Source organism: Netta rufina (genome assembly GCF_964035555.1).
Source record: "Netta rufina genome assembly, chromosome: 6".
Lineage (NCBI taxonomy): Eukaryota > Metazoa > Chordata > Aves > Anseriformes > Anatidae > Netta > Netta rufina.
The window spans coordinates 14,562,220-14,588,551 of record NC_140129.1 but is presented as its reverse complement, the minus strand read 5'-3'; the positions used below and the strand labels follow the sequence as shown (position 1 = coordinate 14,588,551).

Below are 26,332 nucleotides of genomic sequence, written 5' to 3'. Positions count from 1 at the left end.
TAGACCTGTCTCTGCAGTTTTCAGCATGCCATTTCAGTTCTCGCTTATCTGCAGGAATGCCTCACAGCTTCAGGGGCTGTTTCTGTAGGGGAAAGTTCCCCTCGTGTTGTACTGTCAACTCGAGGGTAGCGAAAGTTTACCTTTAAAATGTAATCACAACAATGCTGAGATAAAATCACACCACAAACCCCAACTATGACTACAGCCTGCAGCTCTTTCAGTCCTAACTCCTCCAAAGCAGCTGACCAGACAACCACATGATAGGAGGCCCTACCTTTCTGAAAGCTTTGAAACAGTTGGGGTGTGAAAATGCTAAAGAATGTGTTTAATTCTTCACTGTCACACCCAGAAGGGAATTAAATTCAAATCCAGCAGCAGAAAAACCTTCATGGCCATCCAGCTCAACATCAGGTAGCTGTCATAAAGTGCTCTACAAGTGGCAAGACAAAAGCAGTCTGGGTCCCCAAGTATACATTTCTTTTGGATTTTGTATATTTACTGTCCACTCTGGAGAACCTCCCATCTGAACTCAGATGTAGGTGGCACTGGTGACAAAGCCGCAGGCAGCTGCACGTTGGCCACAAAGGAACTGCAAAGGCTGCAGAAGGTGTCCTCCTTCCTCTGGTACACATGAACCCATGCTGCTTACAACCCTGCTGTTGTGCTAAATACCTCCCACACATTTGGGCGTATGCCACTTGAAGATACCTGCTGCTCACAGTCCTCCTCCCAGCACACCTGGTAGGGCAGGAATACAGTGTTGGTTGTTACCAAGACAGGTCCCATAGGCCTGCAGTCCAGGCCATGAGCATATGTGTGCTGACCATCACTGGTCCATGCCTCCCTATGCTCAGTGATCCTGGAAAAGTGATTAGGTACCTCATTAGGTAGCTGTGTGCCAGTGGGCAGGAGGCCAGACACACAGAGCATCAGCTTGAGGTCAGCTGGAGAGAGGCCTTGAGGGCGTTGAGCCAGCCGGCACAAAACATGAGTCCCAGGACCTGAAGTGGCATTTCGGCCGACTGCATTTGCCACTTAGGCTCCTATTGATTGAGTTTAATGCATGTGTGTCAGATCTGGGCTAAACTCCTTACATACCTGTGCAGGGAAGTGTCTGCCCTGCCGCTGAGCTGCAGTGAGCCCCCATAGCCTCCTCTGGCACACTGGTGGTCAGAACATGACAGCGTGGCACAGGCCTGTGGGGGGGATCAGCCCCATACCAGCAGGGGAGGCACCAGAACGACGGAGGGAGCACACGAGTTGCATCTCGGGCTGAAACCTGTACACCATGAGTGACTGCGGCCTGTCTACACACCTAATAGCGAGTGATACTGATCGGAAGGGGGATTTAAACCTATCACAGGACCTTAAAATAGCACAAAGTCATTGTTCCCCTTCTCTCTTCAATGAACAGGAAAGGAAAGTGCAGGAGTGTGGAGGCTTTCTGCTCCAGCCCTGAGGAAATGACCCCGAGTCATGAGAATATAGGCCAGATATTGAAGCAAAGAATAAGAAGCAGCAGGAGACAACAGAATATAATTTGTGTGGATAGACTGTAACAGCCCCTGCAGAAAGAATCACAATGCATTTTACTGAGAGAATATTTTACATTGCTGTGGGCAACTGCTCATCATCCACACGCAGAAGTGGAAAACTGCCAGTGAGATACAACAAGCTACTGCAGTGTAAACACCACCACTATTTCATGGTGAATAAAGGGGTACAACACACTAGCAGGTTGCTAACATGGAAATTGTTTTGGGTGATAGTGATAAGAAGAGTAAGAGTTAAGTGATTAAACAGGGCAAAGAAAAATATACATTGTACATCACAGGCAAAATCCTTGCCGTGAATCAGTCTCCTTTGGGAAGCAGCAAAAGTGGTGTTTTCTGAGTTGGTTGGAGCTAGAAAGGACAAGCACTGAAGATCACAGGGTAGAGAATATTGATGTACAGATCAAGGGATGGGCAAGCCCGTTTCTCTTTGGAACTGGGTATGCCACTGGCTGTAGTTTTAAAGGAATAAAAATGCCCATAAGGAATTTCCAGGTTGTTTACAGTCAAGGAGATGGCAAGTCTGTTGTGGGTTAACCCTGGCAGGCAGCTAAGCACCACGCAGCTGCTCACTCACTGCCTCCTCCAGCAGGGTGAAGGAGAATTGGAAGAGCAGAAGTTAGAAAAGTCCTGGGCCAAGATGAACACAGTTTAGACAGTTTAATAAGTTAAATAAAAATAAAAAATAAAGGAAACAAACGAAAACAAAACCAAGGAAGGAAAAAAGTGATGTGAAACACAATTGGTTACCACCAGCCAAACGATGCCCGGCCAGTTCCTGAGCAACAGCAGCCCAGGCAAACTCTTCACCCCCCTCTAGATTTTACTGCTGATCACAACTTCATATGGCTTGGAATATCCCTTCGGTCAGCTGGGGTCAACTGTCCTGGCTGTGTCCCCTCCCAGCTTCTTGTGCACCCCACTTCCTCACTAGCAGGGCAGTTTCAGAAACAGAAAAGACCTTGACTCTGTATAAGTACTGTCCAGAAACAACAAAAACAGCGGTGTGTTATCTGCACTGTTTTCATCACAAATCCAAAGCATAGCATGATATGAGCTACTATGCAGAAAATTAACTGTATCCCAGACAAAACAAGTTGGAAGTGAGGTATGAGAAAAAGGAATTTATCGCTGGGATAATAGTTATGGGGGTAAGATACATAGAAAGAATGTGGCCTGGGGGCAGGAGGAGCCACGTTCCAGAAAGGACCTAGGACACGTGCTGGAGAGCAGCCGCTGCTTCAGAGGAGGACAGAGAGGGGCAGAGAGGGGCCATGGGCAGTCAAGTTAGAAGAAGAAAGGAGATCTGAAAGGAGCGTGTGGATGAAGGACAGTCAAAATCAAAATGAAGGAGGGAGAGAAATACATGTAAGTGACGATGGAAAAAGGAAACACGTGTTTGTGACTCAAAATAGCTACAGTTATAGGAAGCGTGTTGTGGAAACAGGCTGCTTGTCCCAGGTGGTTAACTGCAACCAACTGCAGTATTTGTAAGAAACACTTGTAGTTGCAGTCACAGTGTCTTTGTGAGGTACAAAAGCATGACAGAGGAGGGCGGCAAAGACGGAAAGAGTAAAGAGGGTGAAAGGCAATGAAGGTGTCTGTTGGCGTGGGACTGCAAGGTCCCACATGCTCAGCCCTGAGATAGACTTTGTGTCTCAGCTTGTGAACAAACACTGAATGCTCCAGGCTCTGCTGGCTCATCATCAAATACACTCAACTATTTGAAAAAATAAATAAAAAATTATCCTCATCAAACTTCATCTTGCTGCCAAGTACTCCAAACTGTGTCCTGGGCTGGACCCTTTTGGAACAATGGGAGTGGTGCGTTCTGGCAGTTCCAGAGCTACTGGGAAACAGAACCGGAGAAGGGGTAACTCCAGATTTGAGGCTATAAGGACAGGAGAAAGAGGACAAACACAACATATTTGCTGGGCAGGGAAACTTGCTCCAGCTGTAATAGCTTATGTCAACCAAGCTACACTGGTAGCTACTCTCGCTCCAGGAGGGAAACAGATGTATAATCATCTTTTCTGCATTGGCATAACGGATAAAGTCCCAAAGAAGGGAAGGAAGAAGTAAGTTGCTCCAAAACAGCTCTGTTGGTTAAAAAACAAACAAACAAACAAACAAAAAAATAAACTCAAAATGATTTTCCTGGCAAAATGTTTACATTTTGAAGAAAGCCAACATGTTTTATGAATCCCAGCAATCCCAATTTGTCTTAAAGCTCATTTCTACATAAAATAGTTAAAACATTGCTCAAATGCGTTCCCCTGCACCTTTACTGGCCTTCCCACCCAGTGGTAGTCTTTGTAGAGACTTAGTCCTTGGTATGCTGTCAGTAAAGCTCTCCCAAAGGCGGTGGTGGAGGTACTTTACATGTGATTCTCTTCCTCCATTAATTTTGCATCAGCAGCAGCTCCTTTTGCTATCAGTCTCTCTCGCTGCTTGCCTCAGGCTTACTAAGGGAGCAATAAAGGTCCTGTCCCAGGAGAAGGCTCCTCTGTTTCTGCACTTCCCGTAAGTTGTTGTCGGGGATGGGAAAGGTGGTGCTACCTGGAACCTCAGCAAGTTGGAGCCTGGGTCATAACTTCATTGGCAAAGCTCAGGAGTCAGGTGTATCTCTCCCAGCTTTATCATTGCTTGAACCTTCGTATATTACTCTTGAGCCTCAGAATTAAAAGCATACTGCAGAAACTTTCTGTAGTTAGAATTGCTTGCATTTGGCTCCAGAGACCTGAGCTGAGAATTTAGATCAAATCCTGTCTTGACTCCGACTTAGCTCTGATTTTCATTTAACAAAAGGCAAAGATTTGCAGGGATTTGCAAAGATTTGAAGAGAGTAAAACTCTCTGCCAGTGTCCACGTGAACAAATCTTTAGCATTAATAATGAATGACATTAAATCACTTTTTGAGAAAGAGTAAACCAACAGGTGAAGACTTATTCACAAAGTACAAAGTAGGAGAGAATCTGTAACCCAATCCTATTCACAATTATCGGGTACCACTGCACAACCATTACGAGGACATCAACCTCAGGAGTGTCTGTCAGGCACCAGAATTAGCCCTTTGTGTCTTCTAACATGTATATGACAGTCAGGAATGCTAAATGCATCTAATTTACTAAAGAAGCTGTTTTCCAAATATAGTATCTGCCCTAAAATTAGCCAGATCTAAATGGCTGTAGAACATTTTATCCCAGAGGGTCCCACACCACTTCCTGAGCACAGACGTACTGCAGGCCAGAGAGCAGCGTGCTGCACAAAAGCAGGGAGAGGGAGGGAGAGAAGCTTCTGCCCTAAGGCCCTGGGGCACTGGGCCAAATCTCCTCCGCTCAGAGTTGATGGAGTTTCTCATGTCTGCCCAGAGCAAGCCTCAGCTCCAGGGTGGAAGTTTTACATCCGAGTGAGCCTCCAGGATGTCACAGGGCTGAGCGGGTCCTTCTGCAATTTGGATCTGTTCTTCCACTGAATTTGAGGACCAGGACAAAGATGAGCCTCCTCCCCTCCTGGCCATCAGCTTCCGTACAGGGCAACGCCACCAGCTACACAAGCCCAGCTGAAGGTGGGGGGGAGGCCTGGTTGCCAGTGGCCAACAGGCACATGGAGTAGGTTAATTTAAGGAAGGGGTCACCAACAGCTGGCTATCTGCAGGAAGCGTGCTGTAGGTGATGGTAGCTTCTGTCGTGACAGATTTCACCAGAAGCAGTCTTTGCGGAAGTGATTATTAAAGGTAATGTACGAAAATCTTTCATCTTCCTGTCTGTGACAGCAAGCCATGAGGCGGGGGAAAAAAAAAAAAAAGCAGCAAACTCCACAGGTGTGGGCGACAGCTAATGCTGACATAGCTATAACGTAGTCAGGTGTTAAATTAAAAAGTCCTTCTGACTATCATATAATTTCCCCCATTGCCCACAAACCACTTCCTTTTCTACCCAAGAATTCTTCCCCATCTTCACAGCAGACAGAAGGCTAGTGCCTGAGTGTCAGGCAAGCATGAAGTCGGTCGCTGTAACGCTCTGTCTCCTCTGCTTTCAGTTTGGAGCCCTGTGTGGTGAGTAGCACTTCTTATTCTCCTCACAGTAGATGTCCCTACGGAATATAGCCCACCCAGAGAAGGGAGTAAACGAGGTCTGATAGCGTGGGGTTGGAGGAATAGAGATAATTGAGGGAAGCAGTTGCAAAAAGGCCACTCTTGACTTTAACATCACTAGAGCTGGTGGGAAGAGAATTCCTGCCAGAAAGGGCATTTGGTCTGAGACAAAATGCACAAGTTTTCATTGTCTGTATTCTTTAGCTCATCTGCTCAGTGTTATCCTCTAGCTGTTCAGACTGTAGTGCTCCAGCCAGCTTCCCTTGCTGGGCACAATGTCTTAGAGTAGCATGACGGTGAATGGCTTAATAAAGAGACACTAAGTTATTGATATTAATCCTGGTCATGTTTGAGCAGGGAATTTTTGTACTGTGAAAAATGTGTATGGCATGGAAGGGTGGATGAGATCATTTTGGTGCAGGCTTGAAACGGGTACAGACTTAAAAGGAGGTATAGCTCTCCTAACGCTGTGTTAGCGGTGACAGAGTTGCTCTCAGTCCAGCCATAAACATGGACATAGCATTTTGCGTGGCTCAGTGTTTTGTAATAGCTATGTAAAGTAAAATACCAGAGCTCACATTTATCTGAGACCTGAGATTTAGTGCACAGAGTTACTAACTGAAGCATTCATTATTTAAACATGTTGTTTGAAGGTCATGCAATGGGTTATTGAATATGTTTGCTTCTGAAATTCCAGTGATACATAGGTTCAGGATAGGTTCAGTTTCATACAGAATTTAAGCTTTCATTTAAATAAAAGCTAGCTTCCAGCTCTTTAGGCAATGCAGATACCCCTCTGAAGGTTAACTAATACAGCAACAGCATACCGAGCTTTTAGACGTTGAAAAATGGGTGAAATCACAGGGAAGGAGGGTAGTGGACAGTATCAATAAAGGGACACAAGCTGTTCTTTTTCTCCTTGAAAAATCATCTTAAATCTAACAAAAACATCCTCTCAATTTTGTTACGTATTTCTCAGCTAGTCAATTTAGCAGGTATACTTCACCAGCACACTTTTACATGTGGCTGGAGCCATCTAAAAGGTCATTCCCTTGGAAGAAACAGGATGGAATTTTAAGGGTGCAAATAATTGTTCCATCTAATACTGGCAGTTTCCCCTTCTTTCTCCCTCCCTTCCAACACAGAGAATAGGTCTTGGGCAGGGTCTGGGCAGAGGAGATGGCAGAAGAAAGACATTGCTTCCAGGGAGAAATGGTATCTCACTTTTTTTTTTTTTTCTTACAGTGCTTTCAGTATAACAAGTACTAATTATTATCATTAATGCTAAAAAGAAAAGGGCTGTATAACAGCAGCTTTATGTAAGACACATTGGTATGACACCCTCATTAGAGAGTGAGCTAGCACTCCAGCACTGTGGCAAATTTTGGGGAGTAAAAACAGAGTAACTTAAAAGCATGGCTTTTTTTTTTTTTTTTTTTTTTTTTTTTTGTCCATTTTAGCATAGTTATTAGCAAGCTCTACCTCTGATCTGTGGATATTGTTTCAGTGTAAATACCTCATGGAAGGTGATATACATGTGTGTGTGTATTGTGCAATTTGGTAAACCAGTCGTGACCAAGAAATTGTCTGTAAGAGCTTCTTGGGTAGACAAGTACAGGCAATGAGATTTTGAAGTACAGAGCTGTAGGACTCCATAGCACTTGAGGCCCTTGGCTATGAAATGCTGTACATGAGTTTTTGCATGCCAACATTTGCAAAGTATTATCGCAGTTTGCCCACATATCTCCTGTTGTCAACACCGGATGAAGCCATGGTCACTTCTCAGAAGGGTGTCTGAAACATTACCAGCAATTAGTGCAGCGTTAGTGGTATATTTTATAAAAGCTCCCACGTTCTACAACATATCTTATAACAGAGAAATAATTCAGATAGTCTTCTAGAGTACTTCTGGCCATTACTTGCTTTGCCCAGAAGGACTGCCTTCCTCTTAACCCTTGATTCCTGAAGGACAGCAACATGCTAGTTTTAGGCATAAGACTAATGACACTGAATTGACAGTGCCATCTTTCAGAGTGCCTTGAAAGATTAAAAGCTACAGCAACTTAAAAATGGTGTGCGGTTTCATCAGACATTTAGTAATAATAAAACAAAAATGCTTGTTTGAAAAGAAGGTTCTACACTTTATTTGCTCATTTTCAGTGGCAAACACACCCAAGCATTATGCTCGTTCTTTTAATCAGCTGATTAGTTTCTGGGAGCTGGGGCAGATAAAACAAAATGCAGGAAAACCATGCAAGAATATCCTATCCTATCCTATCCTATCCTATCCTATCCTATCCTATCCTATCCTATCCTATCCTATCCTATCCTATCCTATCCTATGCTATCCTATCCTATCCTATGCTATCCCTGTTCTGTTCTCCTATGTAAAAATGCAAGTTTGAAAATTAAGCAAATGTGTTTTTTAAACTTCTGTTAAGACCCAAATTTGTGACGGATTGTGATGTTTGCAAATAGCATTGGGTCTGCTGAAAAGCAATGAGAAAGCTCAAAGTTGCAGTCCCATTAGAATGAAAATAACCTGCCTTCTACTGGCCTCCATATTCAAGCACCACAACTGCAGAAATTTGCAAGCCTCTGACAAAGTACTTTCCCATTGCAGTAAAGATGAAAGTAAAAATGTCTATCAAAGGAGCTGAGGAAGACGTATTTGTTATCCAGGTAATCTCTTACAGGAATGTACAGGACTGTGAGTACACACAAACATAGGATGCACACTCACACTTCATAGTTTGACATAACAAGATGCTGCTCTCATACCCAAGTTCTTCTCTTGGATTCACATCTCCTTGACAAGAGGTGAGCTAGGAACAGCTCTACACAACATCAGTGTGACATGTAGGAAACCACTGAAAGATTTGTTTCCTCTTGTTATAAATATTACAGTTGCATTAGTTCTTTTATAAAAAATACCAAAAGGAACCTTACAGCCAAATGCAAGCATTTTTACTGCTGAACCAGCAATATTCTTCTGCTCGTTTTCAGCTCTAACAGGATGTATTCTTTTATTCATGTATTTTTTGTGGTAGGATTAGGGAGGTTTTGTGAGTAAATCTCTCAATATTATTGCATGTTTTAACCTCCATTTCCTGTATTCCACTCCCCTGAATGTACATTTATTCTCAAAGGAGCTTGGCAAATGACACGTGTCTGGCCATTAACCTCAGAGTCCTACAGGGTCCATAGGATTACCCTAGGAATGAACCAATACAAATGGGAACTTGAGAAGAGCAATCAGCCGTAGGGAGGGGGAATAAACTACCTCTTAGTATGCAGCGACAGAGCATTCACATCAGGACTTGATGCAGAATAGCTAGTGAGCTGGAAATCTCACTCATTGTGGTTACCCATGTAGACAATTCTGTGTTTTAATCTCAGGCACTGTTAATCTCATTTTAAAATATGCTCCCTTTATACTATGCTAAGCACACTCTTCTGTGTGGTCACTTGTTTCAGAAGAATACTAATTGTATTACTGCTACTGAAATGTTCCTTCACAGAAATACATTACTGAGTCTTTCATGAAAATAGGCAGTTACAGCTTCTGGGCCTCAGAGGATGCAAAACAATTTTTCAGCTTGCCACAGGGTCACGTGAACTTCACGCTTAATCACCTCGCTCTGCCCTTTTCCATTAAAAACAAATATTAAAACCATGATCTCTGACAAAGATTTTAAACCACCCAGTATGAAAGGGCAATTTCATTAGCCAACAGCAGAACTGAACTGTTCTCGGAGGCGCTCGGAGGCATGACATTCCCAGCTGTTCCTTTACGCAGAGTAGCGCAGCCCCATTCCCCTCCGGGCTGCCGGGGGCCTCTGGGACCACTTGGCCCTGCAGCTGCCAAGACCCCGAGCCAGCATCTGCCTCTCCTCCCTGATGTCTGGTGGCAAAGGTGGCGGCCTCGCTCAGCTACAGGTGGGACCCGGCCAGCTCACACATACACTGCTCTCCCTAGCTTCTGCTAGCTCGATACACTCGCTGTTTTCTTTCCTTCCCTAAATAATTTATCTGCTGTTGGGCCTAATTTTAAAGGTATATGTTATCAGCCCGCAGGCCACTGAAACTAGAGCATTTTAAAAGGCCTTTATTTCAAATGTTGTTCTCCCAGCAGCTGCTTTCCTTCACCACTCAGCACGCAAGTCATCAAGACGCGTTTCCTTATTTGACCTTTGCTTTCAGCTTCTCAGGCCGTGTGCCCTTCCGAGGGCTTGCACTCTCAGTATCGAGAGCTTTAATTCAATGAGGGTTGACAAGTTGTGTTTTGTCTGTCTTATCTTCACACCAGTGGTACAAGATACCTTGTCTGTTATCACACACTTAAGTAATAGTCTTGAAAGTAGTGCAGATATTTGAACTGTCGCTGTGTGACATAAGCCACTGACTGTGCACAGTAGGCCAGGAAGAACGTGATAACTGGGAAGAGGGTGAATCAATCAAAAAAGAGTAACAGTTTGCAATTGCTTTCCAGTTGCATATCACAAAGCATTTTCCACAAGTCCATTAGCTTATGTGTGACACTAAGAATATTTTAATCAAGTACTAACTCATTGCAATGCCCTTGCCAGTGGTGATAACTGGGGAGCAAGAATTCAAAGCAGAAAAACGCGTGGACACCAAAAGGTTGCCTCAGTCCAGGAAGAGAGTTGAAAGCATTCAACACTACATGACTGAGAATAATCTCCTGTTCCTGGGCATGTGCAGGCTGGATGTTGTGGATTGCAGGTGCCTTGGGAAAAGGATTATTTACACTGTGCAATCAGTACAGCACCCAGCACAGTTGGGAACCTACTCTGCATGGATCTAGACTGCCACGTAGCAATAACAAGAATATGATTATGTATGGAAGTCTTCAAGTATTTGTCCCCTGTTTTCTTAACATCAAAAAATCTTGATGTAGAGTGTATTTCAATCTAAGCGGCCTCTGAAGTATTTGCTCAGACTACCTGAAGAGAGGAAAGGCTGATACAGGTTTTTTTTCTACCTGTCTGTGTAGGAGATAAACCTCTGATTTTTGAGCAATGCAAAAAAGGAAAAGTTGAAATGAAACACTATCAGGCTGAGCTATGCCTGCTACTTAGGACACACAAACCATTTCAAAGCAGTGCATGCCACCAACTCAGACAGAAAATTCCATTCTCAGTATTGCCATAGTGGGTGGTGAGGGAGGTAGCACCTTAAGGAAGTCCTAAATAATTAATAAAAGTGTGCCAGGCTCCTGTAACAGAGGCTGCCTAAGCACAACAGACTGAATGCAGCTTGATAATCATGAAGAGAAAAATTTAGAACAGAAAACTGCGTGCATTGATGAATATTTTCTTGCTGCATATCTTGGAGCACCTTCCAGTTATTCATTCTGGATGTGCCAGAAGAAGATATTTTGATGCGGTGTTGGGAAACAGAACAAACGTAGAACAAAATGGGCACTACAGTCTGGAAACAGAGTATAATGCTAACTTATTGCCAACTCTGGATTCACGAGAAAACAAGAGTATACTTTTTAATTTGGGATAGATTTCCACACTATCTTTGGGGAAATTCTACTTTCATCCCAGTTTCTACGCTTTAAGCATGCCTATTCCTTCTGCAGAGGTGTTTTATGAATTTCTAAGTGCTATGTATGTTATCAATATTAATTCTTGCCCAATTAATTTTCTTCCTACATTATTTTTATACTTTGTGATTTTATCATACCATGGGATTTTATAGTGTAGCACTGAGACAAGATCAGATAGGCTTATGACACAAGTACTAACATTAGAAAATAACTTCAGCATCTTAACATCGCATGGCTCAGCCCCTCTTCCTGCATTTCTCTGCTTGAATTTTAAAAAGGAAACAATTTATTTTTCAGGAGCTGATACCTGCTCATCAAGACCGTGCAAAAATATAGGTAAGACATACTTACATAATTTGGTATATGTTTTCAAGTGCCATACTAGATCAGAAAATACTGTCTTTGAAGAAGAGGGTTGTCATTTTTTTACAGCACACTTTAACACATTTTTTTCTCAGGGCATTCCCCATGGTATTGGTTGCTGATTTTACAAAAGTCAAACTGTGAGGTAGCAGGAGGTCCTCAGTCAGTTTGCTTTCTTCTTCTTCTCCAAGAAAATAAAAATAGAAACATTTTGCAGAATGAGAGAGTTGTATAACATCTGTCAATGTTTTCTGTCAATGCTTTCAGGAAGGTCAAATATGATTTTTGGGTTGCATGTGAATGCATGCACGCAGTGACATTTGTGCTCTACTCATGTCCTCATGTTTGTGATAAAGGTCATATAGTCATCTAAGTAATTAAGTTTAAATTGTATGGCATGCCCCAAACCACTATCTCAAAAGGAAAGATAGGTCTTATGGTTAAGGCATTTATGTAGGAGTTTAGAGTTCAAATCCTGTTCTGCGTTTTCAGATACAGCAATGAGGTTCAGATTACAAACCCTAAACCAGAGATAATTGTCACCATTTTCATCCCACCTTGTTTTATTTATGAATAGGACAACAAGACTGAGGCAGGGATTATACGTCTCAGTGTTTGGTCGAAGGAGGCCTTTAAATATTATGAAGCAAGTCACTGATTCAATGCTAACAGAGACCTGTCCAGCCTCATAGCAGATAGCAGGCAAGGTGTTATCTCATGTATTTTCTCAGTAATGTGTGACATGAGCAGAACGATGCACTGGTATCTCACAGTCCAGGGCTGAGTGGCAAAGCCAGACTGTTCTGAGTACCTACATGTTTTAAGTTTCTATGACACGGTTCACTTGCTTTGTTTGAATGAGTTTCTTAACATTTTAGGGATACTCTTCATTGCTGTTTGAGTGACTGCACTTATTGTTTTCATATTTTCAGATCAGCTGCATGTCTCTGACTCCCAGGTGATGGTGGAATTTAATAGTGGAAACTTTAAATTCATATTTCACAACCCCAAAAATGTGAGTGAGTTCAGCATGACCCTCTTCAAAGGGCACGAAAAGAAGGAGATCTGTGCTCTCCATGTGAGCAAGGAGAAAGCTATCCCCAAGAGTAACGTCACCTACTGTCAGGCAGAGCATTCAAATACCAGCACCACTTTCATACTCACAAATCTGGAAAGAAAGCACATCGACACTTACACCTACTGCCTGGAGATGTTCTTACCCCCTCCTTACATAGATTGCCGCCTGAAAGAAACCTATTTGTACATCCAGGGTAAGTTTACTTCCCTTCTCCCCTCACTTCGGTTTGCTGATAAACAGACACTGGGTGTAGCTACACTGCAGCGAGAAGTGTGACTGAAGTTCACACGGAGAGCTCCAAGAAAGCATAAAAGTACTCAGGAAGGGTTCTCCATACAGATCAATAACAATACTGTACTGTCTGTTCTCCTTCCCTTTCTGTCCTTTCCCATTTCTCAATGCCAGGAATAAACAAAGATAAAATTATGTGGTTGGGCAAATTATCTATTATCCCTCTCTGAACTTAACACACGGTGATTGCAGAATCAGGCTGTGCCATCCTGTTTTGTCAGTCGTGTTTTCCACTGCTCTCCACTTCCACTTTCCTGACAGCCAGATGCTCACAGCTATTGCTAGCTATTTCATGCCCTACCGTATTTTCTCCGAGATCTGGACAAGGTTGATCTTGTGTCCCCCTCCACTTGCCTTCCTATCCAAACATGACTGCCAAAATCCTCCCTTCTTTAGACCAGGCTGCCCTTTAAATCACCTGTGGTTCTCACCGAATGTAAGCTTAAATCTTGCTTCAAATCTGAACTATCATCATGCTCTCAGTCTGGGCTTGGTTTCTTTTCAATCTACACTTTAAGCCTTGTGTGCCAACAGTGAGGCTTTCACTTCTCCTTCTGGACAACTGCAGTGTTTTGTTTCCTGCTGAATACACTTTCCCAAGGCAACTCTTCAACTCCTGGAAATCCTTCTCCAGAGCACACTTTGGCTGTTTCATCTAATATGAAGAGGAGATGGGAAATAATTTGAAAAGTTGTTTGTGGGGGGGAAAAAAAGTGCTGATTCTCAGCAATGCCATTTTTGCCTCCCTATCTCCAGATAAGGAAGACTGCATTTCACTGGGACTCATGACATGGGTAACTATTGGCCTGATCGTGTTTGCCATGATTTCCTGTGTCTGCTGTGTAGCAGCCTGTCGCTTAAGGAACAAGGTAAGCAAGTCTACGGGATTCTGCACAACCCTCCTTCCAAGGGTCATGGATGGGGAACTTGATTTAATGAGATTTAGAGGGTGGGACAGGCATATACTCAGCACGTGATACGTTTTTTGACAAAGAGAGTGAGCTGTTAATTTACCCCTGAAATTCACTCACTGATGACAGCAGCTCAGATTTAATTTTTCTAAGACAGAATTGTCTATTGATTTAAGGGCTGGGAATTAAAGGAAAGAAGAGAAATGCTGCACAGGTCAGCAAAATTACTTTGGTAAGCAATTCACCTGATTGTTTTCTTCAAGAGGGGAAAACAAATCATCAGTGGAGCAATTCCAGCTCTGTTCTGGAGCAAAACCACTTAAAGAAAGAACCAGTTGGATCAGGGAAGAAAGGAGACTGTGGACATAAGTTTTTTTTTTTGTTTTTTTTTTTGGACAGTGCATTTTTCATTTTCAGTTTGTTCTATTCCAACTTTTCTACCTGAGTGCCTGTCTATTCTGACTTTAATATTCACACTTAAAACAGTCAGATTAACTGCCCTGTTTAAAGAACAAAGGTAGGAGTGGCGGAGGGTAGTGACCACAAATTAAAGTCATGGCATTTCCTCTCTGTTTGCAGAATCAGCAGTGTGAATCCAACTCCCACGAGTACAACAGTGAATACATGCCCATGGCAGCAGTGAATGCAGCAAAAAAAACAAGAATCTGAGGTTGTATTAAGACTAGTAGTACTTGAACCTTTGCCTGTAACTGTTGCAAGGCCTTCTCTGGGAGGGACAGGGCTGCTTGCTGTGCCTCCCATTGAGTCTAGGTGGGTGGGTGGGAAGAAGGGATCCGCACAGCAGCTTGTGCTGCCATGTAGCAGGAAGGGGAAACAGAACAAAAGCTTTTGAATCAGAATGGTGGGCTGGTTCCTAGAAATGCAACTGTTTTGCTTTGCATCGGTGCCAAGTGATGATTGTATGTATAAGGAAGGCATGTAAAACTGTTCCATTCAGATTCTTCAGATAGTGTGTGCTACCTAAGGAGGCACAAGTGATTTACCAGATTCGCTCAGGGTTACTGGGTAGGGACAAATAAACTATAGGGAGTAAGGAATTTCCTAACTACTTAAATCCTTGCACTGTAGCCAGAAGCAGTTTGGATACCGAACAGAAGGAGAGGTTGGACTGATTCAAACACATGTGGGTTGCACGTAATTAATTCTCCATTTCTATTGCAGGTTTAAGTTGCTTGTGGCATAGACATTCTGGCAGTGGAAGTTTCCAGCTACTTGAACCTGGACAATGGGAAAACCCTGGACTATGGGAAATCAACATTTCCTCACCTTCTGCCTGCCTGAGCTCTCAGGATGGTCCTGTGCTCAGTCATGAGACACCCACTCTACCACTGCTCTAAGCTCTGTTTTGCTCTAGCCTTGTGTGTTAACTGGCACACTGCCTGATCCACTGACTTGTACATGAAATGCTAACAGTGTGTTAAAGATGTCAGCTTTTAGTTGAAGAAAATGTAGGGTTTGCTTGAGAGTAGATTCTTGCAGTGGTGCTACAGAGGCAACTTCTACTTTCTACGGTTTCCTTTATGGTAACTTTCCACTGGGTACAAAAGAAAAAAAAAAGACTACCTCCAATGCCAATCCTTGTGGCACTGCCATGAAGTGCTGTCAATGTATTGCACAAGCCCTTTTATTAGGGCTAGTCTAGCCTGATGCTATGAAGTCATCTTCAGATCCGCTGTCAAACTTCTTAGCACCACATTAGGCGAGTGTGGTATGCACACATGCTCTCCTGCCTGAGAGAGCACAGCAGAGACTTTATTGTGACACAGAACCTCAGATACGCTCCAATGCCTTTGTGCTAGCAGTACATCTTTGCCATTCACACCATAGGCCTCCTCTTATTTAATTAAATTCTGAATTCTTCTTCCAAAATAGTAATATATTACTTTTGAGACTGCAATCATTCTTTAAATTAGTCCAAACCTACGGGATAAGTCCCTAAACTAGGAGGCATGACGTCTCCTATTCACATGTCGTAAGGCCAGGGTATTCGTGGACTCTGGTTTGCAATTATTTTCCTCTTGTGGTTTGACATGAAGCCTTTACCACTTCCGCAGTGGGTTTAGGGGTTACTTGACCTTCTGAAAATTGCTCAGTCTTCAATATAGACCAGTAGGTCAACTTTGTCCTGGGCTGCATCAAAAGAGGTGCGACCAGAAGGTTGAGGGAGGGGATTGTCCCCCTCTCCTCTGCCCTCATGAAGCCCCACCTGGAGTATTGCATCCAGGTTTGGAGCCCCCAGCACAAGAAAGATGTGAACCTGTTCAATCGAGTCCAGAGGAGGGCTAAAAAGATGATCACAGGGCTAGAGCACCTCTCCTATGAAGACAGGCTGAGAGAGCTGGGGATGTTCAGCATGGGGAGTAGAAGGCTCCGGGGAGACTTCAGTGCAGCCTTTCAGTACTTAAAGGGGTCTTATAAAAAGGATGGAGAGGGACTCTATTCAGGTAGATAATGATAGGACAAGGGGGAATGGTCTTAAGCTAAAAGAGGACAGATTTAGACTAGACATTAGGAAGAAATTTTTCACTGTAAGGGTGGTGAGGCACTGGAACAGGTTGCTCAGAGAAGCTGTGGATGCCCCATCCCCAGAGGTGTTCAAGGCCAGGTTGGATGGGGCATTGGCCATCCTGATCTAGTGGCTGGCATCCCTGCCTATGGCAGCGGGTTGGAGTTGTATGATCTTTAAGGTCCCTTCCAACCCAAGCCATGCTATGGTTCTATGATCCTTCATGCTACTTGTGAAATCCACCAAAACTCTGACCATAAATGACCAACTGGGAATCCAACCTGGATGTGTTGCCAGATACCATTCGGCTGCTGGAAGCAGAGCAGTGCATTGATGGAGTCTTTCTGTAATTCACTGACAAAACACAGACTGGTCAGAGGACACTATGTTGAAAGATGCACAGCCTGCTTGTCTGGTAAATGGAAGGTTGGTTTCAACTTGACAGGGTAAAACAGGGATATCAGACATGAAGGGGACATAGCTGGTAAGTCAGGAATGGGCATTTCCTCAACAAAAAAATAAATATATAGAGATACTTCAGGAAGAAGGTGCAAATTGTAAGCTGTGACATTAAGCAAAGGGGAAATGAGTGCAGCACCAAATGAAGTAGGGATTGCCAATTTTGCAGCAGCTACCCTGGTTTGATAACCAGGCTCCTAGGCAGAGATGTAGAGGAGTACCCTGGCATGTTGGCCACCATTACATTCTTTTCTGTCGTTCCAATAAATAACTTTGCCAACTTACCTAACTTCCCTGTAATACAAAACTATTCTCTGTACACCCACAAATAAATGACTTCATCATTTTGAAAATTATTGGTGAAATAATTAGCTTTTAAAATTATCAGTGAAAATAACTAACCTTTATTGCTTGTAATAAATGCTGGATATAGGAGCCTATGTAACAGTGGAGAGTCCTAGTCTCTAGAAACTCTCATCAGACTGAGAAGGAAATTCATGGAATAAAGAGTTTCTGAAAGAAGGAAAAACCCGAGGTTTGCCTTGAGGTGCTGCTGGATAAAGGATAAATGATAAACATGATCTCTGATTTTTTTTATTATTTTCCGGGGGGGGGAGGGGGGGAGGGATCCTTTGGGGACCCAGGAGTTGAACTCAATGGGCCTTGTGGGTTCCTTTCAACTCGGATATTGTATGATTCTACGATAGTTCAAAATATACTGTGCTCTAGCAAGAGAAATGGTTTATACCCCTTGTAACAAAGCTTTGGGAAATCTCAGGTTCCATCTCTGCTTTTTTTTTTTTTTTTTTAAAGAGAAATTTTTATTCTTAATAAAACTGTTTTTATTATTATACCATGTGTCCTTAAGAAAATTCATGAGTGCCTGTGTGCCATAGGAAAGAAATAAGTTTTACAACCTACACAGTGCAACAGGGTAGGGGCAGTTTGTCACTATATAGAAACTTATTGGAAAATAGGAAATGTACTAAGGAAAAAAATGATAAAAAAAAGAAAAGAAGTGAAAACCAAAAATCTAGAGCTGTTTCCCTGCAGTGAATTAACGATGCTTTTCCAATACATTTGTTTCTTTTTATTTTCATGAACAAGTAGTTTTTCTTATAGCCCCATTTTTTTTTGCTTTCTTTTAATCCCTTGTGCAGTATACAGATAATGTTTAGGATTATTTTTGGACATTTTTCAGCTTCTTTCTGTCACTTTAGTACCCCCTAATCAAAAGAAGCTGGAAGAAGATAAATAATGGCAAAATGAGAAAAAAATCTATGAAAAAAGTAACATGAGCTGAATTTACAGAGTGACAAAAAAGGGATTAAAATAAAACAAACAAAAAAAGAGTTTAGAAGAATAAATAAAGTAGTCTGATATTCTCATAGGTCAGCATTTCAAAAGTCAAAACTCTCTTTAGAAAATCCCAGTTTTGTGAAAAAGATCGTTTCAGCAGGGAAAAAAATCAACCAGGAATATTTCAGCCAACGCTTCTAGAAAATCCACTTTCAAGAAAGCAGAAGCATGAGTAGTATTCAAATAAACTTCAGAAAATCAGAGTTTGGGGAGTAAAGTAAACTACTAAGAAACAATCTCAACTTAAGTTTTCTGCTTGCCATGTAAAGGTTTGGAATTGTAACAGAATTTTTCCAATTGTATAGCAGTCCATGGGGGGAGTTCTACAAGCTGAGCCTCTCCATCTTTATCTTCTACTGTTTTAAGGCGAAAATGGTTGAAAAAGGGACTTGGTTCCTAGAACAGCACCAAGCAAAATCCTTTTTCAATCATATTCCTGCTAAGATCAGTTTCTGTCATACAATAGGTAACAAGATCCAGGATCAGTAAGATGCTTTAAGACATTCTGATTTATTCTTGCTGCAAGTTGCTCCATATATATTTATTTACACTCATTAATGCCCTTTACATCTTCCTGGTCTGTGCCTGTATGGACTGTATGAAGTCAGTAAGTCGGTTAACCAAATAGGTTTGTACGGCAAAGAACTACTTGTAATCTTGCAGGTTAAGACCTGAAATAAAAATTTGCAATTGGAGCAAGGCAAGCTGAACTTAATCTTGCTAAACAGGTAGCATGATCTAATGTGAACAGGTGAAAGATTTTAAAGATGACAACTACAGCCACTCCAAAATTTGAAGATGGATATATGACAAGAATATCTCATTTAGAACACCTGCATATCTTGGGTTGGTTTGAAATCCAAAGCTCAATGTGTATTTTGCAAGTTTATCTTCCTAGCCTGAACTATGAACCCTATATCTGAATGCTCTTGGAGTTTAATGATTGGATTCAAGATTGGAATTTTGTACCTAATATATAACACTGTGAATGAAGTGCCATTATGAAATGTCATGGGCCATTTTCCCCTAGCATGGGAATTTTGTTACCTTCAAAGTTCAAGTAGTTTCAAATTCTGCCATACTTCTTACAGATTTTACAAAGGTTTTTTTAAGTCCAGGGGAAAAGAGGCTCAGGAACTAGGGTAAAGCAAACAAATTAATCAGAACAAAGATCTGAAGATATTGTACACTGTTACTCATAAAGTGTTTTACATGTGTAGTGTCCATTACACACATGAATCTACAACTTGCCATGCATATCAATATATCAATAATAAATATATAAATAAAAAGCTATATCAAAAATAAAAAATATCAACACATCAATATTAAAAGCAGAAAAAGTACATGTCACTGAAGTTACTTAAAGAAGTGATTGACCCTCTGTACTTGGCTCTCATGCAGCCATACCTCGAATGCTGTGTTCAGCTTTGAGCCCCTCACTACAAGAAGGACATCAAGCTGCTGGAGCGTGTCCAAAGAAGGACAATGAAGCTGGTGAAGGGCTTAGAGAACAAGTCTTATGAGGAGTGCTGAGGGAGCTCAGGTTGTTTAACCTAGAGAAAAGGAGGCTCGGGGAGACCTTATTGCACTCCACAATTACCTCAAAGGAGGCTATAGAGAGATGGGGATCAGTCTCTTCTCCCAAGCACTAAGTGATAAGAGGAAATGGTCTTAAATTGATCCAGGGGAGGCTTAGGTTGGCTATTAGGAAAAGTTTCTTCACTGAGAAGGTTGTAAAGTATTGGAATAGGCTGAGCAGGGAAGTAGCTGAGTCACCATCCCTGGAGACCTTCAAAAAATGTGTAAATGTAGTGCTCAGTGACACAGTTTATTGGTGGACTTGGCAGTGCTAGGCTAAAAGTTGGACCAGATGATCTTACAGGTCTTTTCCAACCTAAATGATTCTATGATACTACGATTCTATGAGTTAAAAATAAATGCAATTGTTTATTGGGGACTTCTGCCCATACAAGGTTTACCGGGGAGCTGGACCTAAGTCTTTGGTTTTGGTTTGACTCTAACTTCAATTAAACACTCAATATACCCAAGTCCCTTGAGTTGTCCAGTCCTTTATCACTAAAGCAGTCTACCTGCTGTCAAAAAAAAATTCCCATTTCCCCCATAGATGAAATTTTGAGATTTGTATTTATGTTCTGTGATTATGAGTTCAAATTGGTGGTGGTGGGGGGAGGGTTGACTGGAGAAGGTGAAGGAATGGGAAGGATTAAACAGCTTTTCTGGAAAAATGAGCTGGACAGGTATGAACTGGAGATATGAAGAAGAGGTCAGGGGGTGAACATCTTCTAAATGAGTATGTCTGAGCTATTTAATTCCTCCTGGGAGTCATAAGATCTCCTATGGCTTGAGATCAATTTTTAAAAAGAGATAAATCAGCTCTGATTATCAATGAGAAAGATTTAGCTGCTGCACACATCAAGCGTAATCATTTTTAAAAACTGCAAACATTAACAACTTTGAAATACTGAACATCTTCCACATATTAAATCCTGCATCAGTCCTCCCGGTTTTTAGTACTCTGTTGGCAAATCCATCACCTACCGTATTTCATCCTGTCTCAACACACTGCAGGAGCAAGCTTTACTGCATCTTATAGAGTTTGCTGCTGTCTCTCAGATTTGAGACAACGACCTAAGGCCTGGATTGTGCAAAGACTTACAAGGGGGTATTACTTTCCTCCTGCGGAGAAAGAAGGCTCATTTGCTGCCCTAGGGTTCTCCTCAAAAATAAATAAATAAATAAATAAAATAAAAATTCTGAAACACCAAGAGAAGTGAAAAGGAAAAATGCTGTTAGCAGCAGCTGACAGGAGCAAGAGGGAACACACCGGGAACACACCGCCTTCCCAAGGTGGCAGTTTAACTGGTGCAACCTCTATTTGCACGACAACTCTGCCTAAGTTTTTCGGGCTACCGAGGTTGAATTTTGGAGGAGGAAGTTCTTGTGGACTACAACAGACTAAAATAACAACTCTTAAGACCTACTGCCAGAACAGAAAATATCTTTGCTTCCAGTCAGTACTACTGATATTCAGAGTGATTCTTCAGGTCCTGGAAAGGGGTGAAGACCAACTGTAGATTTTTGTACATGTTATTCAGAAAATGCAAAAAATTTGCATTTTTGTTTCATTAGGTTTTAATTTTACGTTGCTCTTTGTACTTGCACCTCTGAGAAGCCCAGACTCACAGAAGGCAGTGAGAAGATCACAGAAACCCCTGTCTGACTGACTGAAACACGCAGTGGTGAATATGCACAATCTTTCAAGCACAATCTATTTATTCAGCAAAACACTCCCTGGCCTGGGGCTTCCTTTCTTGTACCATGGACTGCTGGGGACACTGCCCTGCCCTAACAGCTCCTGTTTTCCTTCTGTGGAGGTGCTCATCAGCCCTTGCCGGGGCTGTGCCCAACCCATGGGGCACCCTCTGCGGTCACGAGCAGCCTGACCTGGCCAAGGCGCAGTATCGGGGTGTGAGAGAGCTGCTTATGAGCAACTCTTCACCTGAAACTCTTTCAAGCTGAAGAGTCACTTTTTCTGTATTGCCTTGTTTCTTTTTCACACAGCCAATGCAAAGAGGCACACGGCACTTCCTACCGCAGCATCTGTCTCACCAGCTTCAAAAGCAAAGGAAATTTCATCTCCATCAGGACCCTGACCCAGATGAAAGGAGCCCTGTCCTTCCTGCTAAGTGTGCTGGTAATCTTTCCGTTTAGAGAAAAGGTGTGCTCTTTACTGGAAAACAGACGCACTAGTGAAAATGGTCACCCGTGTTGAATAATAGCTCGTGAATCATAATTTCCACTGAGAATTTGAATGAAAGAAAATATCCTATGCACTCAGGATGATGAAAACGTGCATTTTGTGAGAAAACAGGCCTCCATCCATCTTCTTAAGCAAAATTCTAACACCAGGCACAGTTACTAATTCAAACACAAGACCACATCTCTCCTTCTGTAATTATGACTAGCCAAAGCACCTCTCAGAGACCCGAACTGTAATGGGGACCATTTCCCTTTCCATGGAAAACAGCACTTGGTCAGTTGTCACTGATAAAAACAACAGCTGTGAATAAAAACATGCAGCAAAGCATTGCTACAGCTTAGCTAGTGCAATGAAACGTACGCAGTGGATTTTTTTAATGTAGACATTCAGTCAGATTGCTTTGATGGCAAACCAGAGCATTACACCACATGACCATGGAATCACTTCTGAGTCATTTTCAAGCTACACTTTCTCTGCTTCTGCGGTGCTGGCACACGCAGACAAAGAATGAGAGTCTAGAGCTAGAGCCCTGAGGATCTGCGCATTTCTCAGGCATACAAGTGATATACTCCAACTGAGTAATCCATAACGAGTGATCAGTCGTCCTGAGTGATCCATAAAGAACCTGCCTGGCTCCGTGGCAGCCTTAGGTTTCCAGAGACCTTGCCCTAAGAGCCGGTTGGCAGAAAAGCGTAATTTCTTTGTCTGCATACAGAAGCTCCAGCAGGTGAGTTCCCAAGTGCTATCACAGAATGAACAGACTTCAGGTGAGGAAGGAATTTTTCTGAGTGGTCAGGACATGAAACCAGAGCATGGCTCATTCGCCAGTAAGCTACTGGTGTCCTGTGCGATCTGAGAGCCGTCAGACAGTTTAGACACTGAAATGCTCGGCTTTCTCCAGCCCAATGGACAGATGTTTGGCTTTGGCAGTGGATACCACAGCCCTGACCGTGGTCTTACATCCCATGTGCCTGGGGGCAGCACTTCACCAGGGGACTGACTCACTGCAGCAGTCACAGAGCTGGAGATGGGATGCAGCATGGTCCTGCAGCCTGGTGGCTGCATGCTCTCAGTACCATCCTGAGGACTGCTTATGAACTTCAAGTGAAAAATTCAGGGGTAAAGTACCAAAACAGATTTAGAATCAGAACTATGGCTTGTCCCTTTTCACAATGACTACCTGCAACTAGAGGTCTACAGCGATTTCTCTCTCCCACACACTTCCCCTTTCCCCCAGTGAATCCTCAGCCTGCTGCAGGATGTTTAGCCCAGCGCACCTGGGGGTGCTCTCTGGTACCCAGGGGATGCTCAGTAAAGCACGCAGCACTGGGTAAGCCACATGCCACCAACACAGCTACAAACCACCTCAAGTAGGCATTTTGCAGCTGGATGCTGGCTACTGCCTGTGCCTGCGGGCAGATGGGGACCTGTATCTGCCAAGGGCATGGAAACACCTATGAGAGCTGTGAATCTGGGAGGTTTTTTGCAACTGTTTTATATATCGTTGTCTGGTATCTCACATATTGTCAGTGTTTCCTGTGTCACAGATTAACACTGCTGCAGAGAAATTATTCAGCATGTTTAGAGCTACCTCCAATTACTACCCTCAAATACCAAGTGAGGCCTTAGTGCAATGAGAGCAACACTGGGGGGGGAGGGTGTCTGGATAGCAGAAGGAGCTTTGAGCTTTCAGGAGAGTGTAGAAGGAAGGAGAGACTCCCTCTCTTCCCCTTTTCCTACCTCCCTCCTTTGGGTAGCAGAGTTCCCACTTGGGGCCCTGTGACACAGCGGCCTACTTTCCTTCCCCACAGGAGCCTCTGCTCATGGTGTCTTCTGTGATTCTGGAGAGAAGGAAGAGCAGAAAGGGTTTTGCATGTAGCACTGCTCATACAAGGAGCCTGGTGGAAGAGGAGAGACCTGTTCTGCAAGCCGAATGAGGACTATCCTTTGTTGCACTTCAGGGAAGATTTAATCAATGCCTGTCAACTGATCTGGCTCCCTTGGAGGGAGGAAGGGAAAGGAAACCAATGCAAGGCTGAACAGAAGAGGAGAGGTCAAACATTCCTCTGGAGCACCTGTATTTAAATAGTGCTTTGCAAAGCCATTTTATTTCCTAATATAAACTGTATGGACAAACTTTAACAAAACTATGCAGAAGTCAAGTGATTTGGGCTTTCTTAACAAACGACTGAGATTCAGGTCACGTTTGCTTACAATATAGTTAATCTGTGAATCCTTTTGCTATATCTGGCTACTTTTGCTTTGACATCAAAATAATGACAATTTCACAGTCCTTCAAGGTGTGCTTGCTGTATAGTCACACGTTTTATGAAGCTCTGTGATTTTCATTGTTTGTTTAAAGATTTGAGCCAAATTCAGTCCCTGTATTTGCAGATAGAACTGTAGAATGAACTCTAATAAAATCAAGCCAAGATGTTTTCCTGTGGCTGCCAGGTGCTCACTGCTAACAGCGCCACAGGCTGGTTCCAGCACCGCTACAGCACAGCTCTCACTGCCTCCTCCCTCCTACTGCCCCCAGAGGGCCCTGCCAGCTTCCCTTCCCGGCACCTTGCTGGGGTCCCATTACACAGGCTGGACACTTCAGGACTAGCTTTCTTTAGGAACCTTCCCCGACTCTTAAAGTTTTGTCAGAGATACAGATTTTCCAGGCTACCTGCAAGAGCATTCAGCACAGCAAATAGCTCGAGACTAAACCGACTGCGTTGATAACTTTGGTGAATTCCCAGAGGGTTGCAAGTGGCAGAAAACAGTCTCTGATGCCAGCCTCTTTCCTAGCACAAATTTCTAAAACAGAGTTTTCTCTGCTACATCAAAAAGGGCTGAAAATCAATGAAAAGAACTTGAAAAGAAGCTGATCCTCTGATTCTGTGCATGTGCATCTGGCTCTGCAGCGTGGTTCTGCTGATACCTGCACCCGCGGACGGCCCTAGAAGCAGTCCCACAGAACACACACACAGAGGTGCCAGGATCCTTACACAGCGTTGCAATACGTGGTACAAGTAATGGTGCTTGTAAATACCAGTAAATAAAAATACCAGTAAATAAAAATAACAGTAATGTGAGCGCACATATGGACAATCAGGTCTTCGTTTCGGAGTTCAGCTGGTGAGGCCAACCAAAAAAAAAAGCATTTCTCTGTGTGTCATTGCTCTGCAGGGCCACCAGCAACAAGAAATACATGAAATATTCTCAGAATGAAACTAAGAGTATACAACCCTGAATGCACAGAGTAAGCAGATCTGCTGAAAGATGGTAGCTCAAAGATGGTAGTCTCCCTGCTTGTAATCACAGCAAGCATATGCTGCTACTAGCAGTCTGCCTTCTGAGCAAACCCAGACAGTGTCTCATGACAGGGATCAAAATCAGCAACTTCAGCAAGACTCATCTTCGGGGAAGAAAAAAGGCCAGAAATCTTCTATCAAGATTGGCTGTGTGTTGAGAATATTGATTTCAACATTACCAAGACAAAATTAGTGATATTGAAATGAATGATTAAACACACAGCTTCCAGGAACTGAAATCCTACAAACTAAATCTCTTTTTGGAAGTTGTATTTTATCTAAACACAGTGAGACTTTGATGATCAAATAACTTAATCTATCAAATATGCTGTAGTGTTTCTGAGGAGGATGGAACTGTCGCACCCTTTCTTACTTGCTTGTCATGTTCCCAAGTACATACATATACATGTATGTGCTGTCACTTTTTTTCCTAAAGAACAAGTGATGCAAGGAGCTAACATGCCATTTCTCTCTGCTGTTCTGTTTCATTCTTCCCCTCCTTCTCCTTCAGATTTGGCTGCTGCCTGTAATTTGGAGGTTCCTCAGTTCAGCGAGCACACTTAATGCTGTGTGGGTACCACAAGGCCCTCACTCCTCCTCTCAGCCCTTCCAGCACACGCACTACAAATAAACTAAAATTCCCAAAGCCTTGCCCATCTCTGTGCATCTCTTGAACCCCACCTGCCCCCAGCCCACCCAGCTGTAAGTGAGCAATGCTGACGGGGCTGGAGGCAGCAGCCACGGAGCTGTCACCCCAGCCCTCTGCCTCTGTGTGTGCTGCGAAGCCACAGCGAGCGTGTCCTCGTTACACATGAGCTGATAAGGCACCGACATCCAGCTTTGATCTTGACCTTCACCTTTTGACTACAAACAAGCGTGTGCAAAAACCTGTTTACCACAAAGCAGAGCCTGCAGTGGGTGTATCAAGGGCAGCCCGAGTCCAGGTACTTTGGGCCCAGACAGCAGGGGTTCTGTGCGCAACAAGAAGCTGCTTCTTTGTCACGATCAATAACTTGCCTGTGAGCATCCCT

The 26,332-nt window shown here is 43.1% G+C and overlaps 1 protein-coding gene across 1 annotated transcript; it reads left to right on the top strand.

The window, feature by feature from the left end:
• Positions 1 to 5,546: 5,546 nt before the first annotated feature.
• On the top strand, positions 5,547 to 14,539 carry ICOS (inducible T cell costimulator; the record flags this gene model as incomplete). Its single annotated transcript, XM_084289529.1, has 5 exons — positions 5,547 to 5,610; positions 11,525 to 11,563; positions 12,523 to 12,861; positions 13,716 to 13,828; positions 14,450 to 14,539. The coding sequence occupies exons 1-5, from the start codon at positions 5,553 to 5,555 to the stop codon at positions 14,537 to 14,539; spliced, it is 639 nt and encodes a 212-aa protein (XP_084145655.1). The 5' UTR covers positions 5,547 to 5,552.
• Positions 14,540 to 26,332: the final 11,793 nt, after the last annotated feature.